Here is a 23,290-nt window from a genome sequence, read left to right as displayed (position 1 = left end):
ACACCCTCATCACCCATATTCTTGAAGGGGTGATGGGGGTGATGGGTGTTTTATATTGTTAAAATTGTATATTTTATATTATACTGCTTTCATACTATGCCTTGGGCTATTAACTGTAAAGATGGTTAATCAAATTTCAGCCATAAATTGGCCAGTGACTAACCAGGTTGTTTTGAAATTTCAGCTATGCAGCATTCAGGTTTTTCCTTCAAACAAAGATAGCAAGCCACAGAATTCTATAATGAATAAGTTTATTGTCTTACAAAAATCATTGTCTAGAAATATGGGTATACAAGAAAAACAAAATATTTGTAGTTTAATGCCTGGTGGTCAACAGCCAGTATTTTTTTAAGAAAAAAAATTCACTCAGAAAAAAGGAATCCTTCATAACATGTTAAAGCTTGTAACCAAAACATACTGTATTATACTTCAAGCACATTGCAGATCAACATTTTGTAATAACACTGATTTATGATTACTGGATCTCAGTAATTCCATTGACTAGAGAGGTACATATATGAAATGAAAACCAAGGTTACTCACTTGTTCAACAGGTAAAATTAGATATCAAGTTTCAGCAATTGTCTTAGTAGTGTCTAAGGCACTTTCTGTAGTGTCAGGCTGTTTTCACCTGCTATATTAACAAATGATACTAACCTTATTGTAACACCGTTCAACAAAAACAAAACCTCTAAAAATGCACATTCACTGGCATGTCACCTTTCAGGCATATGGTATCCACTGCGAGCCTTAGTGAATGATATTGACATTTTAAAATCAAACAGAAATGGAACCAGTATTAAAGTGGAAGGGCTGGGCCATACGAGTTTTAGCTATATGCCAGCTTGTCCTCTTTAATACCCCTAATGTCTGCAAAATATCTTAAATCACACAGAATAGATTAATCACCAAGCATCTCTCAAGACACTTGCCAAAAGTTAATAAATTATTTTTTACATTTCCAAGCCCCTACTATTGTTTGTCTTCAGTTTGCAAAACCTGGAAATGTTATTTCACAAGAACAGTGCCTGCTAATTGTGACATGGGTGCACCTCCATGCAGGCTAACGGCGGCAGAGATTGAATCTTCTATAGCTGCGGGAAGAAGAGAGAGAGAGAATGACAACAGTTTATGGGTAACTGTATGGATACTACTCCAAACCTCCCTTCTAACCATTTAAGGCCTTTTCACAGTTTGCTTGCCGATTTGTTTTTCTTTTTCCCTAATTATAATGAACAAAAATAATACAAGCACAGTTTGGTCTTCACAAAATGTACCAACAGATTTGACACAGTGGAGGGCTGTAGGACTACAAAAGAGAAGGGAAAGGTACTGTATATGTACAACATAAACGCATGCATAGTAATGGCAAAATTCTCAGAATCATCAGCCCCCAATGACATTATGTGGGAATGACTTTTACATACAAGTCTCTTATCACATGATATTCTTATAAAATGGCTTTACAATGAATATCAGTAAAATAGATGCACTGAGCACAGACTCTTGTTTTTGTTTTAATATGTATATTTATATATAAAAAGCAATGCACCTATATTTAAAGCAGGGTAGAGTATTCTGAAACAAGGGAGACTTAAGACATTCACCACCAATTAAAAATTAGCCACAAAGCTTTAAAAGATTTTAATTTAGGCATGTTTATGGCTACAGGGCAGATTGGGCTGTCAGTTAAGTCTCTCTCATCCCACTATCTATTGAAAGTGTGTGTGTATTTTGGGGGTGCAGGGAGGGGGGGAGTGTCTGCACGCAATCTATTCTGTTGGAGCAGGGGGCGGTATTTCATTGGTGTCACTGGCTTTGCTTTCAGCATCGTCATCTGAGAGGTCCAGGGATGTGCCTTCAATCTGTAGCTGGCGCCTGCCCGATCGACTTGATGAGAAGGCGATGGGACCTCCTCTCCTAGTGCAAGAAAAATTAAAAATTAGTTCTTGGAGATCTAGAATGCATCATTTTTTGATCCTTGCCACAATAAGCCTTCCTTTTAATGAACCCCTGCCATACCTGAGCAATAGCAACATGTCAACTACATGCTTTTGGATTTGGGATAGGGTGCAGGTAGCAGACACTGGAATTTGTTCTCCCCCATCTAAAGATGCTTCATCAAGGCTATGTCTGTTAGCGTACTACAGTACACACACACCAGGTCTCTCTACAGAAATGATACAATAGCAGTTCTGTGGTGTATTTTCTTAAAAAGGATGCCAGGAAAATACTGCAGCTCTGTTCTTACCTTTCAAACTGCTGTAATTTTTTTCTTTGAAATATATAAACTACAGAACTCTGCAGAAACACGTAGCTGGAACTGTGTGCAGAACGATATCCTGATGCAGCGTGACAGCTACTCTTCACTGCTATCGCCAATGTTCAAGCAGTGGAGTCCTGGGACATGAGCTTAAACTTCTCTAAGCCATGTCTGTATGGTTTTTGGGTTTGTTTTTTTTTTAAATGACAGTTTGGGAAATCAACCTAGCTCTCTAGGACATTCACTACATACTCCTATTTTATCCTTCAAGGGCACCCATGTTTTTAAGCTGCTTCTATTGCAACTTATGGCCATTTCTTCTTTACGCTGCCCTGGTCAGCTTTATTACTCCTCCAGGATAGAACTATGGACAACACTGAAGTATGAAGAGGCATGCATGCAATATAACCTGCGTCATTCCTTGAGGACCACCAAACATGTTTGTATTATATTCTTTAAATTTAAATCTGAGCCATGGCTTACATTTTCTGTAATGTAAAGAGATGCTGCCCCCAAGACTTGGCTCAAGTTAAAACTGCTAGCAAAAGGTTCTATATACTAGAGGAAAACGTTTTTAGTAGGATTACTTCAAAGTTGCTGTAATCAGATGATTTTACCTGTCACACACACACACACAAACAAGGTAGAGGCAGCTTTGTATAGAATCACAAGAGTGAATTATGCGTATAGGGCATACACTTATTTTCTTCATAGAGTCAGACAGGTCATTCACTATCAAAGAACCCTAATAATATATCCAGGCATCTTAACTTTCAACGCTCAAACCTCTGTATGGAACAAGTGCTATAAGTCATTTTTTTCCCCAGGACAATCAAATCAACAAAAAACCCACCTCAATAATCTTATACTTATGTGGAAAAGACTGCTTTATAAATTTCAATATCTAATAGGTGAATGGTGATAATTTCATATATTCACGATTTTTTGGTACCATCCAGGTTACCCAATAGTAGACCAGTTATAATCATAAACAAACCACCAGCCACCCTTATTGTGTATTTACAGTGTCACAAAAAATATAAATATTTTTTTAAATAATTATTTGCAATAAAATCCTGTATTTAACTTCTTATCTCGCCATTAGCTGCAGTTGAAATCATCTGTATGACTTAGCTCGTCATTAGCTATATATTGAATTGTTCAAATTCTAATCTGTTACTTAGCTTTTTGTTCTCCCAACATGGCCAAGGTTCGGAATGAATCGTTCATCAGGGGCAGCAACATGATAAGAACCTCTTTTTTTGTAACAGCAGTGTTGTAGCAGCTCCAACAATAAGCTTCAAAAGCAGATTAGAATTTGAACGATTCAATATATAGCTAATGGCGAGATAAGTTATACAGATGATTTCAATTGCAGCTAATGGCAAGATAAGAAGTTAAATACAGGATTTTATTGCAAAAATTTATAAAAACAAAATATTTGTGGCACTGTAAATACACAAAGGTGGTTATTGGTTTATGATTATAACTGGTCTACTATTGGGTAACTGGATGGTACCTAAAAATAGTGAATATATGAAATTACCACCATTCACCTATTAGATACTGAAATTTATAAAGCAGTTTTTTCCACATAAGTAAAGGAGACTATTGAGGTGGCTTTTTTGTTGATTTGATTTTGCTGTAGGATTAATCCACCTAGTGGAGATTTTTGATATGTCACTAAGGAACAGGACAGCAGAAGAGGGCATCTATGTTAGAGGCTGGAACGTCAAAGCCAGCATTCTTGCTGCTGTGAAGGGAAATGGCAATAGGCTGTTCCCCTATGTATATAGGAACTGTTTCCACACACAGGGGCCTATGTGCTAAAGGTTCTCTCTCATTTTGTGTCTATGAGTAGAGTGATTAGAACATAACATTTTCTTGGTACACAAGTAAAGATTTTCTTGGTTTAACACACCCAAGACAAAGTGCCTACAAATGCAAAACTGTGGGTGCTTTACAATAAGTTTGTAGGGGATGCCAGTGCCATTTATGATATAAAATGGCACCTTAATGAACAAATGACTGGGTACAGGGTGCCTGCAGTGAGATTTTTCCTATTTTAAATACACTGAATAAATTATTGCTTTTAATATTCTGTAGGGGGCTATTTATCCTCAGAGATGAGCCCTAAACATTTCTAAGAGTCTTATTAACAAGGTAGCCAATGTAGAGATCCTTCTCCACTCAGTAAACTGATATTTTCTTTATCTATTTGGCCAAATGGCTTAACATGCCACTACATAGTCAGAATGCTTAGGCATGGCAAATGCCTCTTTACAGGTGCCATCTGCCAACAAATGTTAGCACTAACGATGGGAATCTCCATACTGAAATGGTGGGGCTGTGCTCAGCTTACCTTAGTCTGTTTTTCAAGGTGCTAACTTCACGGCTAAGAACTTCATTGGCTTCCGTGGAATCATCTAACTCACGCTGAAGCTTACGACGAGAAGCATTGGCACGCGTGGCCTCTTCCTCAGCTTCCTCAAGCTGGCGTTTCAACTGCTTCATTCTTGTGTTTGCCTTCTCCATCTAAGACAAGGTAAAACCACACAGAGCAAAATGTCTATTGCAAACTGTTAAAAACAATTTTGAGTTGGTGTAAACAAGTCCTATCTTATGGAGGAGATAGAAGGAAAAAAAAATCTCTAGCTCCCTTTCAAGAACGTGATTTGTCAGAAGACTAATCACAAAACAGATGCATAGAGCACAAATCAATATGAATCTCTAAGCTACATAGTATCAGGTTAACAGGCCATTGCAATAACCTTTGTGTTAAGAGCCTGTAAGCTGAATTTCATGGCACAGTTTTAATGCACAGGTGACATTTTTTAAATTCCTGATGCAGTAAGCTAATGAATCGTGAGTTAAATTGTGCTGAACGAATATTTTAACTCAGGGGTGGGGGAGGGTGAATGGGATAGAGCATATCTTTTGTTGTGCTCCTAATTTATCCGGCTATCTGGCCTTGGTTAGGCTTAAAAAATAAATGTGCTGTCGAGCCGTTACTGCTTGTCCTCATGGATAGGGGAGGGAGCCCCAGCAGTGGATCCAGAGTTAGAAATTTTACTCTACCTCTGGCCAGGAGTAAAGTTTCTAGTGTTAAGAAAATGTGCTCAGCTAGTGCACCTCTCTGCATTGGGAGGGAATACTAAATGCCCTCATTTGCATGGACTATCTGTGGAAGGGCGCTGAGCCGAGCACACATTTTTAAATGCATATTTTGTGCAGGTAGAACTCATTCCTGCATTGGGAGTAATGTTTACCTGCACAACATATGCACTGAAGCATAGGTAAAAATCACACATTCAGCTGAATGCACTTTATTGCATTGGCCTGCAAGTCAGTACTGTTCCTCCTCTTCTTTCACTACAAACATTGCTTTGCATAAAATATGTTCTTCTACAGAAATTAGTGGTTGTCCCACAAAAAACAGCTCTTGCATTATCCTTTACAAACCTGTTCTTTGTACTGGTCAGCATGACGCCGTTCATCCTCCACTTGCATGAACACTTCCTTTAACTTCTTCTCTGTACGACGCACCAGTTTATTGGCTGCTGCTCGTTCCCTAAGAAAACAGAATGTCAACCACTTATCCCTGTGGAATTCACAAAGTGGGCAACACAAACAGGTGCTGGGAACTTACCTCCTCTCAATCAGTAAAGTCCCCCCCCCCTTCTCTGCTATAATTTTGGGCTATACAGCATGTCCTGAAAGCATAAATACTATGACTGAGAACAGTGGAACAAGCCTCCAAAAGAAAACCTTGTTTTCTGCTCACTGGTATGTTGCTGAAGCCAACTAGAGTGGTGGAGAGGTAATTAATATTTTTGTTCATCACACCACTGTTTTTGGCTAGAAAGATCCAACAGCTCATATTTTTTGTTACAGCCTTAGTTTCTAAACCTTCAAGGTTCAGTATATGTCAGAGATAAGTGCTTTCTGCTACCAAACTATCCTCAATCTCAAGATTTAGAGGCCAAGCCCCATCCCAGGATATGGGGGGGGGGGGGGGGGGGGGGGGGGGGGGGGGGAACCACAACACTGGAGGTGCTCCGCTCTGGGGAGGGGTATAAAGGCTGGTGAGCTCAACTGAAGCCAGGAAATGTCCTCCCACCAGTATTACCTTTTTTTTCTCCTGGGCTCTTGCATAGCCCTTCTGGTTTTGGCCCTCGGGAAGCTATGTTCTTGGTAGAGGGGTCACCGCTGCCTTGACTCTATAGCGGCTATGAAAGTAGAGTTGCTTACCTGTAACAGATGTTCTCTTAGGACAGCAGGATGTTAGTCCTCACACATGGGTGACATCATCAGATGGAGCCCAGCACGGAACTTTGATCTCAAAGATTCTAGAGCTTCTGCAGCTGTAGTCATCACCCTGCCCCCAAGGCAGAGTTTCCTCAGTTCATGATATTGCTAATACATGGAGAAACCAACTAACTCCCAGGGGAGGTGGGTTTCATGAGGACTAACATCCTTCTGTCCTAGGAGAACACCTGTAACAGGTATGCAGCACTGCTTTCTTCTAGGACAAACAGGATGGTAGTCTTCACACATGGGTGAGTACAAAGCTACAGGCTGCTTGAGTAGGACAAAGCGGTAAACTGCATAATGCTGGAGCACCACCTCCATCCTTTGCCTGCGAGGCAGCCGACCCACCAGGCTGGAGAAGGGCTCTACAAGGAAAGCCAAGAAAAAGAGACAAATCCCCATGCGTAGCAGGGGAGTGATGCGAGTGCAAACAGAAAAAAACTGCACATCTCGGAAGACAGTACAAGCAGGGTTTCTGACAAAAAAGGTGGATCTAGATCCTCCTGGATACAGGAAGGACCCAGATGTAAACAAGAGACTCTAGGATGAAAACTGCAGAGTTTCTGTTGGTGTGAAAAAAGCAACCAAAACACAAACTGTGACAAGAGCCCTCCAGAACAGGCTGTAGACCACTGACAGCCAAAGGTCTAGAGAAGATTGCCCAGATATAGCTGGTAGGCCAAAAGGGCAGAAGAAACCCATGCCACGCTTGAAAGAACAAGCAGCAAACCATGGCAGGGCCTCGGACAGACACTGCATGCCAAAGCATCAGATGTAGCCGACTGTGCAGGACAGTATCAAGGGTTTCAGGGGATGAGAGAATCCCTGAAACAGACTTCTAGCCCAAAAACTCCCGAGCAGGGAGATGAGATAGGTCTGAAACCTACTCAAGAGCACCCATCAGAACAGGTTCATCTATCCTGTCACAGTATCACGAGAGGAGCAGGAAGGCCCTTTGGGCAACCTAGAGAATGAGAAAAAAACTAAGGCAGTATTGGCCAGAGAATGGTGAAAATAAGTGGAAAATGTGGTGTATCCTTTCCTGCAGGTATACAGAGATATACCACGGGTGCCTTAGCTTTACGTCCCCTCCCCAATCCAATCGGAAGTCGGAAAGCATGACGAACACAAGGAGGCAGACCCAAGGACTGTCTGGGCAAGCACAAGTCACCCGGTTGTTTATTAACCTCAAGCAAACAACTCACTCGCGAAACCAGCAGGGAGTAACCCATTGAGATTGAGTACTCAGTCTTCTTGAAACAGCGGAAACAGAGTGATTACCCCAGGGAAGAAACTTCCCCTCCTAAGGGAGCACATGACCCAGCAATGGACAACGGTTGCATGACCCAGGACTCCTCTGTCTGCAGGTGGGGTGATCCTGAAAAAGGGAAAAAACAGCTTATATACTATTGTGAGCAAAGGGCAGTGCCTCTGTTGCGGGGTACTCTGCCCCCATCTCCCTCAGCCATGGACATGGCAATAGGGTGAAAGGCACAATCGCCCAGCTGATGGACAAACTCTCCTCACAGTTGAGAGTTTCACAGGCAAGAATGACTGATAATAGCGATCCTTAAGGAGGACTCTCACTGAGTCCAGCAGATTCCAAAGTGACTCCCGAATAGGGGGAAAGCTGGAGGGTCACCCGGGAGCAACACTGGACAGGCTCCCTCATGGATAGACCTGCTGCATCAAAGCGCCCAAGGGAGAATGGTATTCTTGACTATTCTTGGGGCTGGTGCCAGTCCAGTGCCATTCCTTGTTCAGGATGCCTAATCTGTCCCAACTGCACAAGCTGCGTGTCAACACCACAATAACTCCAGCGGAGTGAAGAGAACAGTGTGACAATGGCGTCCCCAGCACCACTGGCACTCTTGGTTAGATAAGGTGGAGTTCTATGGCATCGTCCCCTTCAGTGCCGGAGAATGTTCAAGAAGGCAGGCCATAGAAACTGTGGCAGAACCGGCTCACCTACAAGACCCACAGGGAATGACTGCAGTGAAGTCCCTGGAGAGCACAGGTGCTTATGGAGGACTGCGGACATGTCCTGTGATCTATAAGCAGTTTGCCGGTAAATAGCTCCATTCCTAGCGCCACAGCTGCCCACAGATGTCAATCACCTGGGAGCCCTGACACCCGAAGGTATGAACCAAAGAAGCCATGAGCATCTGTAGGGAGAGGCCCTGCAGCCCCCTGACAGGTTATAGATATCAAAAGGAATCATTAGTGCTGAGAGCAATTTCCCTCGGCTCCCCAGTTTATCTGATGGTGTTGATGCTGCGAGCTTGATGGCCTCACAAGCATTACGATTGATGAAAGCCTCGCTAGCGCCCATTAATTTTGATGGTGTGCGCATTTTGGCAAGACGCCCAACACTGGGATGTTGGCTAAAGGGGCAGTTCTGCGCTTCCCAGTGCTCTGTAGTAGACACCACCCAGGAGCCCTGAGGGCACTGGGCCACTGTGTATAGATGCACTAGCGCACCAGAGTGCCTCAAGTAGATGGCGACCCCTGAACTCAATCCGTAAGAGGCCAAGAATGCTTGCCCTCCCGAGGGCTGCAGCGGCCATGTGGGGCTTCAGAGAGTCCTGGTGGTCGATGGTCACAGTGGCAACAAAGTCGCTCAATGGCGAATCCAGTGCCTGGTTGGTGGGGTTTGATGTAGTCAAGGTGGTAATGAGAGGCATCGGTCGTATTGGGGCAGCACCTCATTGCGATAGCATTGAGATCATGCTGGCATCAAGGTCGCAACTTCAACGACCTAGTGGGGTCGACAGCATCGATGGCTTGCCTCTGCTTCGACTTGGCCAGCCCCTAGGACGGCCATGTACACACCATGATGGATCAAGGCCGTCGTTGGCCTCAAGGGCTCTGCGGACATCGAGAGCACAGCGGCATTGATGGTACCGCTTTCACCACAGCACCGAGTACAGTGAGGGTACCGAGGCAAAGTGAGCTGTGAGGGCACAGAGTGCACTGTGCCAAAGGGTCAAGTGCCTGGAAGGCACCGTGGCCTTGAGTGCATCGTGTGCATCAAAGGCACTGTGTCAATGAGTGAGCTGCATCATGGCACAGAGGCCTCGATACCAAACCAGTGCAGCGAGATTCCAGTTCCACAGATATCAATGGCACCTCTTCCCTTTCTTTACATTCCTAACAAAAAGATTAGTTGCTCTTATATCTCCTTTTAGTTTTGCCCACTGCCCTTCTATTTCTCCATCCAGCTAATGACTCCTTGAAGTACTCCTGCATTTTGAGAAAGTTAGTTTTCCTCAATTCTAGGACCCTGGCCTTCATTGCTTGCTTCCTAATATTGAACCACACCATCCCGGTAGTTACTGGTTCCCAAACGATCATCCACTACAACATCAGGAATACTATCCCTGTTGGTAAGCACCAGGTCCAGTATCGCCCACTCCTGTGTGGGTTCTGTTACCAGTTGACAGAACAGACCTCCTTGCAGAGAATCCAGATCTCCCTGTTTTCCTAGAAGATACTGCAGTTGGGATGTCACAATCAATATCTGGAAGATTAAAAACCTATAGTCCTCAAGATTTTACAGGCCTCTAATTGTATCCCCTACTCAGCTGTTTTTTCTCCAAGCTGAAGAGCCCTAACCTTTTTTAGCCCTTCCTCATAAGAGAGCCACTGCATTCCCTTTACCATTTTGGTCCCCCTTCTCTGTACCTTTTCCAGTGCAACTAACTTTTTTGAGATGTGGCAACCAGAATTGCACACAGTTCTCAAAGTGCAGTCTCACCATGGAGCGATATAAAGGTATTACGACATTCTCCATTTCACATTATGTGTATTTTGCAACTTAATAATTTTAAACAAGTATATAATGGTCTTAAATATTTAGGCATTCATTTTTTTGATTATATTTCTTGAACAATGTTTTACTGTGAGGTCCCTGCCACTCAAATGCTTCAAGATTCCTTTCTTAAATGGTCACCATTACACTTTATGTGGTGGGGACATTTAGACAATTAAAATGGTGATTGCTTACAGTCTTCTCTATCATACCAATTTTTTTCTCATGTACCTTTTATAAGAAATTAGTTCAGATGTTATCTAATTCCTTGTGGAACAATAAACTACCCAAAATTGTGCTAAGCTTAACTCTAGTAGGGAGAATGATCGCATAAACTTCCCTAATTTTTTTGGTTATCACCATGCCTTTACTCTGCAACAGGGATATCACTGGATGCGGAATATTTTGGATATTCACAACCACCCCTGTTGCTTGGGAGTTGAACATTTAAACACAATCTTTTCCTCTTGAAATTTTAGCTGGTATGATGTTCCCTTGCTCCTTTCTGGAGTTTTCTATAATTCATTCTACTTATAGGACCTATTCTGTATTTGATAACTTGCATGCATCTCTCTCTCCTAAATGGAAATTTTCTCGATTCTCCTTTCCTGGTATCACACATGTTAAAATGAATAGAAGTGTGAACTGGAGAATTTGGCAGAGATGTAGGTTATGGTTTTTGCAACAATTAGTGATGGATGCCAAATTGCTCCTGGTTTGTCTCTTTAGTTTCACAACTGGGTTTACCTGCCTCTCAACATTACCATCAGTTGCAACTTCAAAACTGTATTAGATATGGAACTGTAACTTTGAATTATTTAGACTATTTTCCTTAACTAGCATGCCTATACCGGGATTTAGGCCCGTTTGGACATCTTGCTTCCAACTTATATAAAGTTATAAAGTGAGCTAAATTTTCTATCCACTTTGGATTACAGAATACCTGGCTTTCTGAATTGGATTGCTCAGATAAAGATGTTTATTGGATTTGTTGAACTCTACCATATGTATTTCCCTATCATCAAGAATTACTGAAAATCTGTTTTTTGTTATGCATCGTGCTGTACAGACACCATAGAAATTATTTAGAGGAAGGCTCTTAAAAGGACACCAATGTTTGACCTGTGTTACACCTAAAGGAGAAATTACTCCTTACTTGATAATTTCCTTTTTTTTTTTTTTTTTAAATTAAGACAGGTTAATCCATGGCCAGTTGGTTATGCACCTCTCCCAGCAGATGGAGACTGAGCAAAGCTGATGTCATGGTGTATATATATATCCCTGCACTGACATCATCCTGCTGGTATTCTCTACAAAAGCCAACTGTAGACACCTAAACAGAGTTTAGTTAAATTTTATTGATTGTATTACTGCAATTTGTTTTACCTATGTATTATGTTTTATACTCTGGATTTTAATACGTCTTACGATGTGAACCGATATGAAGTTTTACGAATATCGGTATATAAAAAGTGAATGAATAAATAAATAAAATAAACAAACAATACATGATCATAACTATTAGACAACCATTCAAACAATCAGTTAAAAGTAAAATTGAGTTCTGACAAGGAATGTAATATTAATCTAGGGCCTGGATTTGACACTTACCGAGTCATTGGGGTAACGTGAACTGTAGAAGCCATGTGTCTTAGCAAGGTTAGCAGGTGATGAGCTGTAGTAGTGCGGAGAGTCTGTATTGCTTTTGCTAAGGTTGACAGTGTGTGTGCTCGGTCCTTCGGGAGGAACGTCCTGGCTTGAATGGTGTTGAGATCTGCTCCAATGAACGAGAGGGAGCGTGAAGGAGTCAGATGTGATTTGGGATAGTTTATGAGAAACCCCAAGTATTGTAGTAGGTATATGGTAATATGGAGGGATTGAAGTACTATCTCCTTGGATGGACTTCTGAGCAGCCAATCGTCTAGATATGGATAGACGTGGATACTGCGCTGCCTTAGGTAAGCTGCTACTACTGCCAGGCATTTTGTGAATACCCGAGGTGCTGACGCTAGGCTGAATGGCAGCACTTGGTATTGGAAATGTCTGTGACCTACTATGAATCTGAGGTATTTTCGATGAGGAGGGTACATGGCTATATGGGCATATGCCTCCTGAAGATCTAGAGAGCAGCCAATCTCCCTTTTGTAGGAGAGGGAGCATGGTGCCCAAGGTAACCATCCTGAACTTTTCCTTGTTGAGATGTTTGCTTAGGGCACAGAGGTCCAGAATAGGATGTATGCGGCCTGACTTTTTTGGAATCAGAAAATATCGAGAGTAGAATCCTTTCCCTCACTGCAGTCGGGAACCGGTTCCACGGCATTGGAGCGCAAGAGGATTGCGAGTTCTGCCTTGAGAAGTGGAGTATGGTCAGTTAAACTCCACACTGGACGTGGTGGAGAGTCCGGTGGTAGTGTAAGGAAGTTTAGATGGTAACCGATGGGAAAGATAGAGGCACCGAGGACGGCAGTGGCAGCAATGGTCGTCGGTGTTTGATGGTCGTCGGGGTGGAAGTAGACCCGATGGTCCTGGAATCTGCTCTGGCATCGGTGGAGGCTCTTCCTCATCTGAAGACAAGGGAATTGGGATTGGTGCAGATTCAGGAATCGATGGCTTCGGAGGCGCCACTGGTCCGGAAGGAATGGGCACCGATGGAATTGCACCAATCAAAGTATCCAATCGCTCGAGGAGTGGAGCCACATGGTAGGCACCGGATCAGGCGTTGGCATGAGAGTCGGTGCCGGTGGCGACTGGAATCCACGAACACCTTGGACCATCTAGTGCCTCTTGGACCATCTAGTCCAATTCCTCCTGGAAAGCTGGTGTTGGCAACATAGCAATCAGGGTTGGAGGCTGAGTAGGCATTGCTGGAGGGTCCACAGGAATTTGTGGAGTCTCTGCTCCCGGCACCGGTGCAGGTGGGGAACTCCTCAGTGACTTGGGTCCAGAGGAGGATGGGGGCTCCTCTCCCCGGGACTTCTTGGACGGTGGTTCCGTTGATGCCGATGGCTTGTCAGTGCAGGCATCGGATGAAGGCTCACGTCTGTGTCAATGACTGTGCTTTTCTCGATGCTCCTTCTCTGGCACAGAGGATGTCGATGCCTTTGAGTGCGAAGATGCCAGTGACGGCCGGTCACTGGTGTTGAAACATAGAAACATAGAAACATAGAAATGACGGCAGAAGAAGACCAAATGGCCCATCTAGTCTGCCCAGCAAGCTTCACACATATTTTCTCTCATACTTATCTGTTTCTCTTAGCTCTTGGTTCTATTTCCCTTCCACCCCCACCTTTAATGTAGAGAGCAGTGATGGAGCTGCATCCAAGTGAAATATCTAGCTTGATTAGTTTGGGGTAGTAGCCGCCGCAATAAGCAAGCTGCACCCATGCTTATTTGTTTTACCCAGACTATGTTATTAGCCCTTATTGGTTGTTTTTCTTCTCCCCTGCTGTTGAAGCAGGGAGCTATGCTGGATATGCGTGATGTATAAGTCTTCTCCCATGCCGTTGAAGCAGAGAGCCATGCTGGATGTGCATCGAAAGTGAAGTATCAGGCACATTTGATTTGGGGTAGTAACCGCCGTAACAAGCCAGCTACTCCCTGCTTTGTGAGTGAGAACCCTCTTTTCTTCTCCCCTGCCGTTGAAGCAGAGAGCTCTGCTGGATGTGTGAAGTATCAGTTTTTCTTCTCCCCTGCCGTTGAATCAGAGAACTATGCTGTATATGCATTGAAAGTGAAGTATCAGGCTTATTTGATTTGGGGTAGTAACCGCCGTAACAAGCCAGCTACTCCCCTCTTTGTGAGTGTGAATCCTTTTTTCCACATTTCCTCTTGCTGTTGAAGCTTAGAGCGATGTTGGAGTCAAGCCTGTGTATGTTTATTTAATAAGGGTATTGACTCCAGGCAGTAGCCATCATTCTGGCGAGTCACCCACTCTTCATTGGCAGCCTCTTGACTTTATGGATCCACAGTGTTTATCCCATGCCCCTTTGAAGTCCTTCACAGTTCTGGTCTTCACCACATCCTCCGGAAGGGCATTCCAGGCATCCACCACCCTCTCTGTGAAGAAATACTTCCTGACATTGGTTCTGAATCTTCCTCCCTGGAGCTTCAAATCGTGACCCCTGGTTCTGCTGATTTTTTTCCTTTGGAAAAGGTTTGTCGTTGTCTTTTGATCATTAACACCTTTCAAGTATCTGAAAGTCTGTATCATATCACCTCTGCTCCTCCTTTCCTCCAGGGTGTACATATTTAGATTCTTCAATCTCTAAATATGTACACCCTGGAGGAAAGGAGGAGCAGAGGTGATATGATACAGACTTTCAGATACTTGAAAGGTGTTAATGATCAAAAGACAACGACAAACCTTTTCCAAACATGATGGTGACGGAGTCGAGGAAGAACACAGCTTTCGACTCTGTGCACTCTTGGCTGGAGTAGACTGAGAAGAGCACTTAGATTTGAAAAGGTGTTCCATTTTCTAAGCGGGCCCAGTGGCCTTTTGGAGTCATTTGGGCGCAACTGGTGCACCATTGGACGTCATGGGAAGGCCCCAAGCATAAGACGCAGACATCATGAGGGTCTGTAATGGACATAGTCCTTGGACACTCAGGGCACTTCCGAAAACCAGTCGCCATTTTGACAAAAAGGGGCGGCGTGCGGTCGTCAGGCACCGATGGAAGCACCGCCGCGAACTGACCACAAGAAAGAGGTAAAAACTTACCGGCATTATCGGAGGACGGCGGTCAATGGGGGACCCCGGGACGGGGAAAAATTTTTGAAAAATATAAGGAAAAAGTTCAGTGAGGAAAAAGTTGTGAGAAATTCTCACAGGGTCCCTAAGAACCGCGAGGCAACTGCTGCGGGGGAAAAAAAAAAAAAAGAGACTGAAGGGGGGACCTCTGCTGGATGCAGCGTTAGTGGCATTCTCCGTGTGCCAGTCAAAGTTCTAGAAACTTTGACAAAAGTGTTCCGTAATAGGGCTTCATCGATGATGTCACCCATATGTGAGGGCTACCATCCTGCCTGTCCTGGGAGAATGTTCCTTTCCCCACCTCAAGATGGATTGACTGGAGGTAAGGATCTCCCATAGATCCTGGAAGAAGTTCCCTCTCATAAAGAGCAACACTTTCATAGTAACAAAGTAAATGACAGCAGATAAAGATCAAAAGGCCCATCCAGTCTGCCCAGCAGTAATTGTATGTGCATTTACTCATGGCACCAAGCCCCTATCTCACTGTGTCCCCTTAAATAATACAAGGGGGCATTTGTATCAAGTCAAGTTCAGTGAGCAAGCAAAGCGATAAAACGTAAGGGAATATTACTGGCAAATATTATATAATAAACCATATTACAGAGAAGTGACATGAATGTCTTCTTAATGATCTAAGGATTATAACATCAGTTGGCGACTGGTCATGATAAACTTGTGATTGTTGTACTGGATGGTTGGAGGAAAGCTATTTCAGGGGTGAAAGCGGTGCAGGAATCCCTAGCGCATTTATGGAGGCTGGGGGGGGGGGGGGGGGGCGGTCAGATTCCCCTAGGAATGCAGAGTTTAGGAGAGCTTTTGATAAACAGCCATTGTGTGTCCCTTAGGCCTGCACCACAGGAGAAAAGCCTTGTGCAAAAATAGCACAACAGGGGGGGGGGGGGGGGGGGGGAAGGGGCATCCAGCCCTGAGAAGGAAGAAGTGGGGGAAGGGGGGAGAAAGCAAAAAGAATCAATTAGCCACAGCCTCAAGAGAATTTCAACCCCCAAGGGAGTTGGAGCTCCTCACATTCTGAGGAACCCTGAGGCTATCTGATTCTACTGCCTTCCTCCTTGGGTTCTACCAGAACCTCCAAAGGATGCTCAACTGGGAACCCTCCAAACACTGCGCCAATCCAGCTATGTCCTCATCTACTGGAGACAAATACTGACAAGGCTGTCTGCTACACAAGCTCATCTACTGTGAGTGATACCACAGAAAACTTTTAGTTCTCAAACTGTCTGCTAGCAGGGAAGCATATTCATATTCATCTGGACTAATATAGCAGGGTGATACACGAGACAGACACATACTGGGAAAGTGTGCAAGCTTTGTAAGGGTGTTAGTCATATTTATCAATTTCTCCCTAGATAATGCAAATATAATGAATGATTTAGCATAAACCTTTAGAAGCTTATGCATGCAAGCTCTCAATACAGCCTAGAGATAAAAGTATGACTTCAGGAGAGGTGGGTACAAACTGGGTTGAGGAGAGATTAGTAATGGCTGTAAAATCAAATGTATTAAATCAAATTTAGATAAATCAAAGACAACATGGGAATAAGATACACAAAATAAATGGAGCCAAGCAGCATAAAAGAAGTGACCTTGTTGATTGAAATTAGAGCGTGGAATAAAACCAAAGATGCAAATACCTTCAGTTTTCAGCTGCAGTCATTTATAAATCAATAAGAAAAATAATTTCTTACTTTGCTTCCTGTTCGAGCTGCTCCTCCAGCTGTCCAATCTTTGCTTCTAGAGCAGAAATGGTGGTCTTAAATTTGGACTTGACTGAACCCTCCAGCTCCTGTAGTTTGGCCTTCAATTCTTTGTTTTGTCTCTCCAGCTGCTGCCGTGCATTCTCACTCTTCTGTGCAGCACTACGTTCTCCAGCTAGTTCGGAATTCAGGGTATCGACCTAGTGATAGAAATAGAAATACAATGGTTTTCAATATACTGACCAAGCATTCTCATGCACAAATATAAGTGAGGCTGGGAAACTGATAAGAACGTGCCATACTGGGTCAGACCAAGGGTCCATCAAGCCCAGCATCCCGTTTCCAACAGTGGCCAATCCAGGCCATAAGAACCTGGCAAGTACCCAAAAACTAAGTCCATCCCATGTTACCGTTGCTAGTAATAGCGGTGGTTATTATCTAAGTCAACTTAATTAATAGCAGGTAATGGACTTCTCCTCCAAGAACTTATCCAATCCTTTTTTAAACACAGCTACACTAACTGCACTGACCACATCCTCTGGCAACAAATTCCAGAGTTTAATTGTGCGTTGAGTGAAAAAGAACTCTCTCTGATTAGTTTTAAATGTGCCACATGCTAACTTCATGGAGTGCTCCCTAGTCTGAAAGAGTAAATAACAGATTCACATCTACCCGTTCTAGACCTCTCATGATTTTAAACACCTCTATCATATCCCCCCCCCCTCAGCCGTCTCTTCTCCAAGCTGAAAAGTCCTAACCTCTTTAGTCTTTCCTCATAGGGGAGCTGTTCCATTCCCTTTATCATTTTGGTCGCCTTTCTCTGTACCTTCTCCATCGCAATTTTATCTTTTTTGAGATGCGGCGACCAGAACTGTAGACAGTATTCAAGGTGTGGTCTCACCATGGAGCAATACAGAGGCATTATGACATTTTCCGTTTTATTCACCATTCCCTTTCTAATAATTCTCAACATTCTGTTTGCTTTTTTGACTGCCGCAGCACACTGAACAGACAATTTCAATGTGTTATCCACTATGACGCCTAGATCTCTTTCTTGGGTAGTAGCACCTAATATGGAACCTAACATTGTGTAACTATAGCATGGGTTATTTTTCCCTAAATGCATCACCTTGCACTTGTCCACATTAAATTTCATCTGCCATTTTGATGCCCAATTTTCCAGCCTCACAAGGTCTTCCTGCAATTTATCACAATCTGCTTGTGATTTAACTACTCTGAACAATTTTGTATCATCTGCAAATTTGATGACCACCACCACTCCCACTACTACTACAAAAAAAAAAAGAAAAAAGGTTCCACCAAAATGCACATTTCCTCAGCACGTTCTACAAATTTTTCAAAAAACTGATGGCTTTAGGAACACTGGCTACCATTTATGTGTGGCAAAGCTAGTCTCTTGAAATCTGTATCAGCTGTCTAGCCTGAATGACCTTGAGAAATGTCTGGTCTCATCCCAGTAATGTGTGTACTAGTCTTCTACACTATATTCACCAGTCATTTCTTTAAACTTGTTGCACTGTACTTGGTTGGATACTGGCTACAAATGCATGAACAAAAATATTAATGGCCCCACATCTATTATGACTTATACAATAGGTATGGCTCTCTATCCAAAGCTTTACCTGCAATGTGGTCTTACGGAATCGATCATTGAGGAGCTCCATGTTACTTTGTTCCTCCTCAAGCTCTTCTTCCATCTGTGCTATGCGAGCTTCAAGGCGACGCTTTTCATCCAGCAGGGCTGATCTGGAAGTGGAGAGGTTACAGTATGGATTAACACAACTTAGCATAACTTGGTTTTATGGTGTCACAACCTAGCCCTCACCATTTTGCACTGCGAGTAAATCACTACTCTAGATCTAACCTTGCTGGACAATAATCCAATAAAATCTCTGCCTACAATAACCACTCTCTCCTGGCTCCCAGCCCCATCTCAAGACTCCACATTGAGATGTTAGTTTCTTGTGACATTTTACAGCCATTTATTTCAGATATTTCAGATACAATTTTTAACATTTTGCATGTAACTGTTTTGCTTTTGTTAGGGTCCCTTTCTGATAACATGGCTGGCTCAGGGTAGAGGGGTCCCTTCCAATGATGCAGCCCCACAAGTGCGGCTGCATGGCAGCTTACTTCGGATGCTGTAGCAATAGAATGGTGTACTGTCACGCCCCATGCACTCATCTTGGCTTCTTCCTCCAATGGCCTCGACTATGGTCAGAGAAAAGGATTAACATACAAAGAACCTACCTATCATGCCGCTACACTATCTAAAATATGGTATGTCCACTTCAGTATACTTCTCTCATACTTCTCTCATAATATCCAAGTTCTGATTGTGAGGGAGGTCTGGCTTTCAAGAAGCATCGCACCCCATCTTTAGCTTCTTCAGCAATGAGTTCAAAACAAACAGGTCAGGCCTTAAAATGACAGATACCTGGGTTTCCATGCCAATTTTGGATCCCCAACCAGAATCCCAATTACTGTGGAACTCCGTAAACTTGTTTGGGATGTGAGAAAGCTAAATTTCTTACCTGTAACAGTGCTCTTTATCAACATCAGGATAAAATCAATCATATCAGTGGGTGACATTATCCAATGGCACTGAGACAGAAAAACTTAAGAGCTCAGAAAGAGTGAGGTAGTATGAACATGTAAGGATCTTCTTGCACAGCCAGCCATGCAAATCACCTCAGTCTTAAAAGCAAAGCAAGTTTCAACTTTAAAGGGAAGGTGGGATAGAATATGTGGTTGATTTATTCTGCTGTTTACAGAGAACACTTGTTACAGGTAAGCCACTAAGCTTTCTCCGTGGAAAAACAGAACAAGCTCAGCCGCACAAGTAGCGTCGCTTAGGGTGTGTGTTTGTTTTTGCCTGTCAGTAATAGATATCTGCAACTCAACTGCATTGCTAAAGGATGGGGAATAGAATCAAGGAATAAATTACATTTTGAAGAATTGCCTGTCCAAAGCTGCTGTCTTGATGCAAACACATCTCTAGGCAGTAATGAGCAGGGTCAGCATGGATAAAAGCCCATGTAGTAGCTTTGCAGATATCTTCTAAGGAAGCAGTTTGCAGATATACTAAAGAAGTTGCTATAGTTATGATTTGATGGACTTTTACTTTACTGTGAAGATGCTTGACTGTAGCAACAAGTGATGCAGTCAGAGAGATTCAATTAGAAAGCATTCCCTTTGTAACAAATATCCTGTTTGATGGTGAAATGCTAATAGAAATAAGACAAGCTAACAAATGAGGAAAAAATAATGCGAGATGTCAACTACCCCAATATCAACTGGGTAGATTGATGTCAGGACACTACAGACTAGTGCGTGCTGTTTGTGCCAGGCAAAATGATAGAAATATCAAAGAACAAAATTACTAAATATATAGATATAGGGTAATGGAAAAAACCAACAAAGATTTAGCCAAGGGAAGTCTTGCCTCACCAATCTGCTACTTTTTTTGAGGGAGTAAATATAAACATATGGATAAGGTGAGCCAGTTGATTTAGTGTATCTGGACTGCCAGAAAGCATTTGATAAAGTCTGTCATGACAGACTTCTTAGGAAATTAAAAAGTCATGGGATAGGTGGCAGAGTCCTATTGTGAATTGGAAACTGGTTAAAAGATAGAAAACAGAGCAGGACTAAATGGTACATTTTTCTCAGTGGAGAAAGGTGAATTGTGAGGTACCCCAGGGATCTGTCTGGGACCACTGCTTTTTACATATTTATAAATGACATGGAAATGGGAACAATGAAGTGAACAAATTTGCCAATGACACAATATTATTCAAAGCTATTCATAAGAGGACTGTGAGAACCTGCAAGAGGACCTTGTAAAAAGGGAGACTCGGCATACAAATGAAAAATGAAATTTATTTGAAAACGGTTTTTATTGTTTTGTCAATTAACCATATACCAACCATATACGGGAGAGAGGCGTGACACTTCGTCTCTCTCCCCGAAAACTTATCAAATAGTACAAATCATCAAAAAAGCCCAACTTCCTTTAGCCCCTGACTGCCCCCCCTACCTCCCCCCCCGCCCCCCTTTCCCCCTCCCATGGCCCTTTGGAGTCAAAAATTATAACAAGACCTAGATCCCATTCTTCATATATGGAAAAAATATACGTCCAAAGTTAATAAAGCATCTCCACTCAGCCCAAATGGTCCACGAAAGTCAGTCGTTGAGAATCGAACTACGCACCGTCTGTGGTAGTGACTGTAAGTAGACCTCCCATATGGCGAGAAAGCGTTTCTTATGGTATGGAGTGTGTCGCATGGTCGCCGCATCCAGCAGCATCATTCGATGAAAGCCGTTTCGCCAGGTCCAGTAAGCAGGAGGTGATACCTCACACCATTGTAGTAAAATGGTTTTCTTCCCCACCAGACAAGCCTTATGGATAAGTAAGCGACTTCCCAGCCCTCTAATTCGTAGTGGAGAAATGCAACCAAACAGAAGCCATAATGGAGATATCGGAAGCACCACGTCCATCAAATTTTCTAAGTAATGGGCCACTCTTGTCCAAAATTTACGAATGACAGGACATTCCCAAAAGACATGGGACACGCCGCCGAAGGAGAGATCCGTAAATGGAAGGCCCCCTCTGCTGAGACATAGCTTCTCCGCAAAAATTTATATTGCATTTCTCGGAAATAAGAATTTATCGAGAGCTGGGAAACCTGCCGAAATCCGGCTTTAATAATATGAACATTGACTGTAAACACTCCATCACCATTCCATCTATCAACCAAAATAGAGCAAGTGTCCACCGACACCAGTTGTCGGAGGCGCTTATAATAATGAGACATAGAGGGCGGCCCGTCTTTATCAAGAGACAACATCGCTCTCAATGCCTGAAGATGAGAAGTTTGCAATAGGGAGGGAGGGAACAGACATAATGCTTTAACTGTAAATATGGAAAAACCTCCCCAGCCGCTATTCCATAGCAAGTCCTAAGTTCTGGCAAAGACATGAAAGCTCCCTCAGGAGTTAACACCCGACCTATCAGGTCTACCCCCAGCCTACTCCATCTTTGAAAAGCTGCAGTTTGGGAACCGGGAGTAAAATCAGGATTTCCCCGAATCGGTAGGAGCGGGGCACATATCCTCGGGATCTGTAGCAGCCGCGTAAGGCGCCCCCAAGAGGTTCGCACGGGCCTAATAAGGACACTCTGCACTAGATGAGAGGGCTTTCGCCTGTAAAAGGAAGTGTAGAGATGTGGAGGCGGCCAGTTCCAAATCTGCAGGCAAACATATGACCGTAGACGTGGTCAACAACCAGTCTCGGATTAAACGCAAATTACTAGCCAAATTGTAAAGGGCCAAGTCCGGGACACCCAAGCCTCCCCTTCCCCACTGCTCCCTCATCCAGACCAACGGTATACGAGACCTGCCCTCCCTCCAATAAAATCGGCGCTGAGCCTTGTCCAACAGTCTCAACTCCACAGCTCGAAGCTGAAGCGGCAGGTTCTGAAACAAATAGAGCCACTTGGGCAAGAGGACCATCTTAAAGAGATGAACTCTGCCTCCCAGGGAGAGCGGTAACCGGGCCCAACTGCACAGCTTGTCTTGAGTGTGTTTTAGGAGGGGACTTACATTCAGTTTATAAAGCCTAGAAAGATCTCGTGGGATTAAGATTCCAAGATAACGGAACGCGTCATCCGCCCATCGTAACGGGAATTCCCCGTCCCAAGCATCCAGCAAAGTGTCCGGATACGCCAGAGCCTCAGATTTGTCCAGATTTAACCGAAATCCGGAAAAAATCCCATAATCCCAAAAAATTTGGAGCAGAGGACGAAGAGACTGCCGGGGGTCAGTAATAAATACCAAAATATCGTCCGCAAAGGCGGCATATTTAAAAGTAGTAGATGTAAGGCGTAGCCCCTTAACCAGCTTAGCCGCCTGTATCTGCAATAGCAAGGGCTCCAGCTGGAGGATAAATAAAAGGGGAGAAAGGGGACATCCCTGCCTCTTACCCCTGGAAATGGAAAAGGTCTTGGCGGAAGAACCATTGGTCACAATAACGGCTTCAGGGTCATGATACAACAAACGAATAGTATTAAGGAACAGCCCCCCAAAGCCCATCCTCTGCAAAATCCAAAAAAGATAGTCCCATTCCACCTTATCAAACGCCTTTTCGGCGTCGAAACTAACGGCGAGGAAAGGGGCATCCATCAATTGGCACATAGACATCGCCGCTAACACCTTACGAATATTAGTTAAGCCATAACGCTTGCGGACAAAACCCACCTGATCAGGACCTATCAAGCTGGGTAGCACAGTAGAAAGGCGGTTGGCCATTCATTTTTGGTCAAACTTTAAGAGAGAGATGGGGCGATATGATTCAGGGGCCAAGGGGTCTTTACCCGATTTTGGAATAAGAACTATATGCGCCCTATTACTGTGAGCTGG

The 23,290-nt window shown here is 43.5% G+C and overlaps 1 protein-coding gene across 4 annotated transcripts in view; it reads right to left on the bottom strand.

The window, feature by feature from the left end:
- Positions 1-234: 234 nt before the first annotated feature.
- MYH10 (myosin heavy chain 10) overlaps positions 235-23,290 on the bottom strand; it is a 461,218-nt gene continuing 438,162 nt past the window's right edge. For all 4 annotated transcript variants that reach the window (XM_029600341.1, XM_029600340.1, XM_029600342.1 and 1 more), the window contains 5 exons: positions 18,494-18,617; positions 16,842-17,050; positions 5,726-5,834; positions 4,626-4,798; positions 235-1,920 (listed from right to left, as the gene is read on the bottom strand). In XM_029600341.1, the coding sequence (XP_029456201.1) occupies positions 1,773-1,920; positions 4,626-4,798; positions 5,726-5,834; positions 16,842-17,050; positions 18,494-18,617 (763 nt within the window). In that variant the 3' untranslated portion in view covers positions 235-1,772. The remainder of the gene's footprint in view (positions 1,921-4,625; positions 4,799-5,725; positions 5,835-16,841; positions 17,051-18,493; positions 18,618-23,290) is intronic.

The sequence above is a fragment of the Rhinatrema bivittatum genome, chromosome 4, assembly GCF_901001135.1.
Source record: "Rhinatrema bivittatum chromosome 4, aRhiBiv1.1, whole genome shotgun sequence".
Classification (NCBI taxonomy): Eukaryota; Metazoa; Chordata; class Amphibia; order Gymnophiona; family Rhinatrematidae; genus Rhinatrema; species Rhinatrema bivittatum.
Note: the sequence above shows the minus strand (reverse complement) of the source record. Positions and strands in the feature narration are given on the sequence as shown.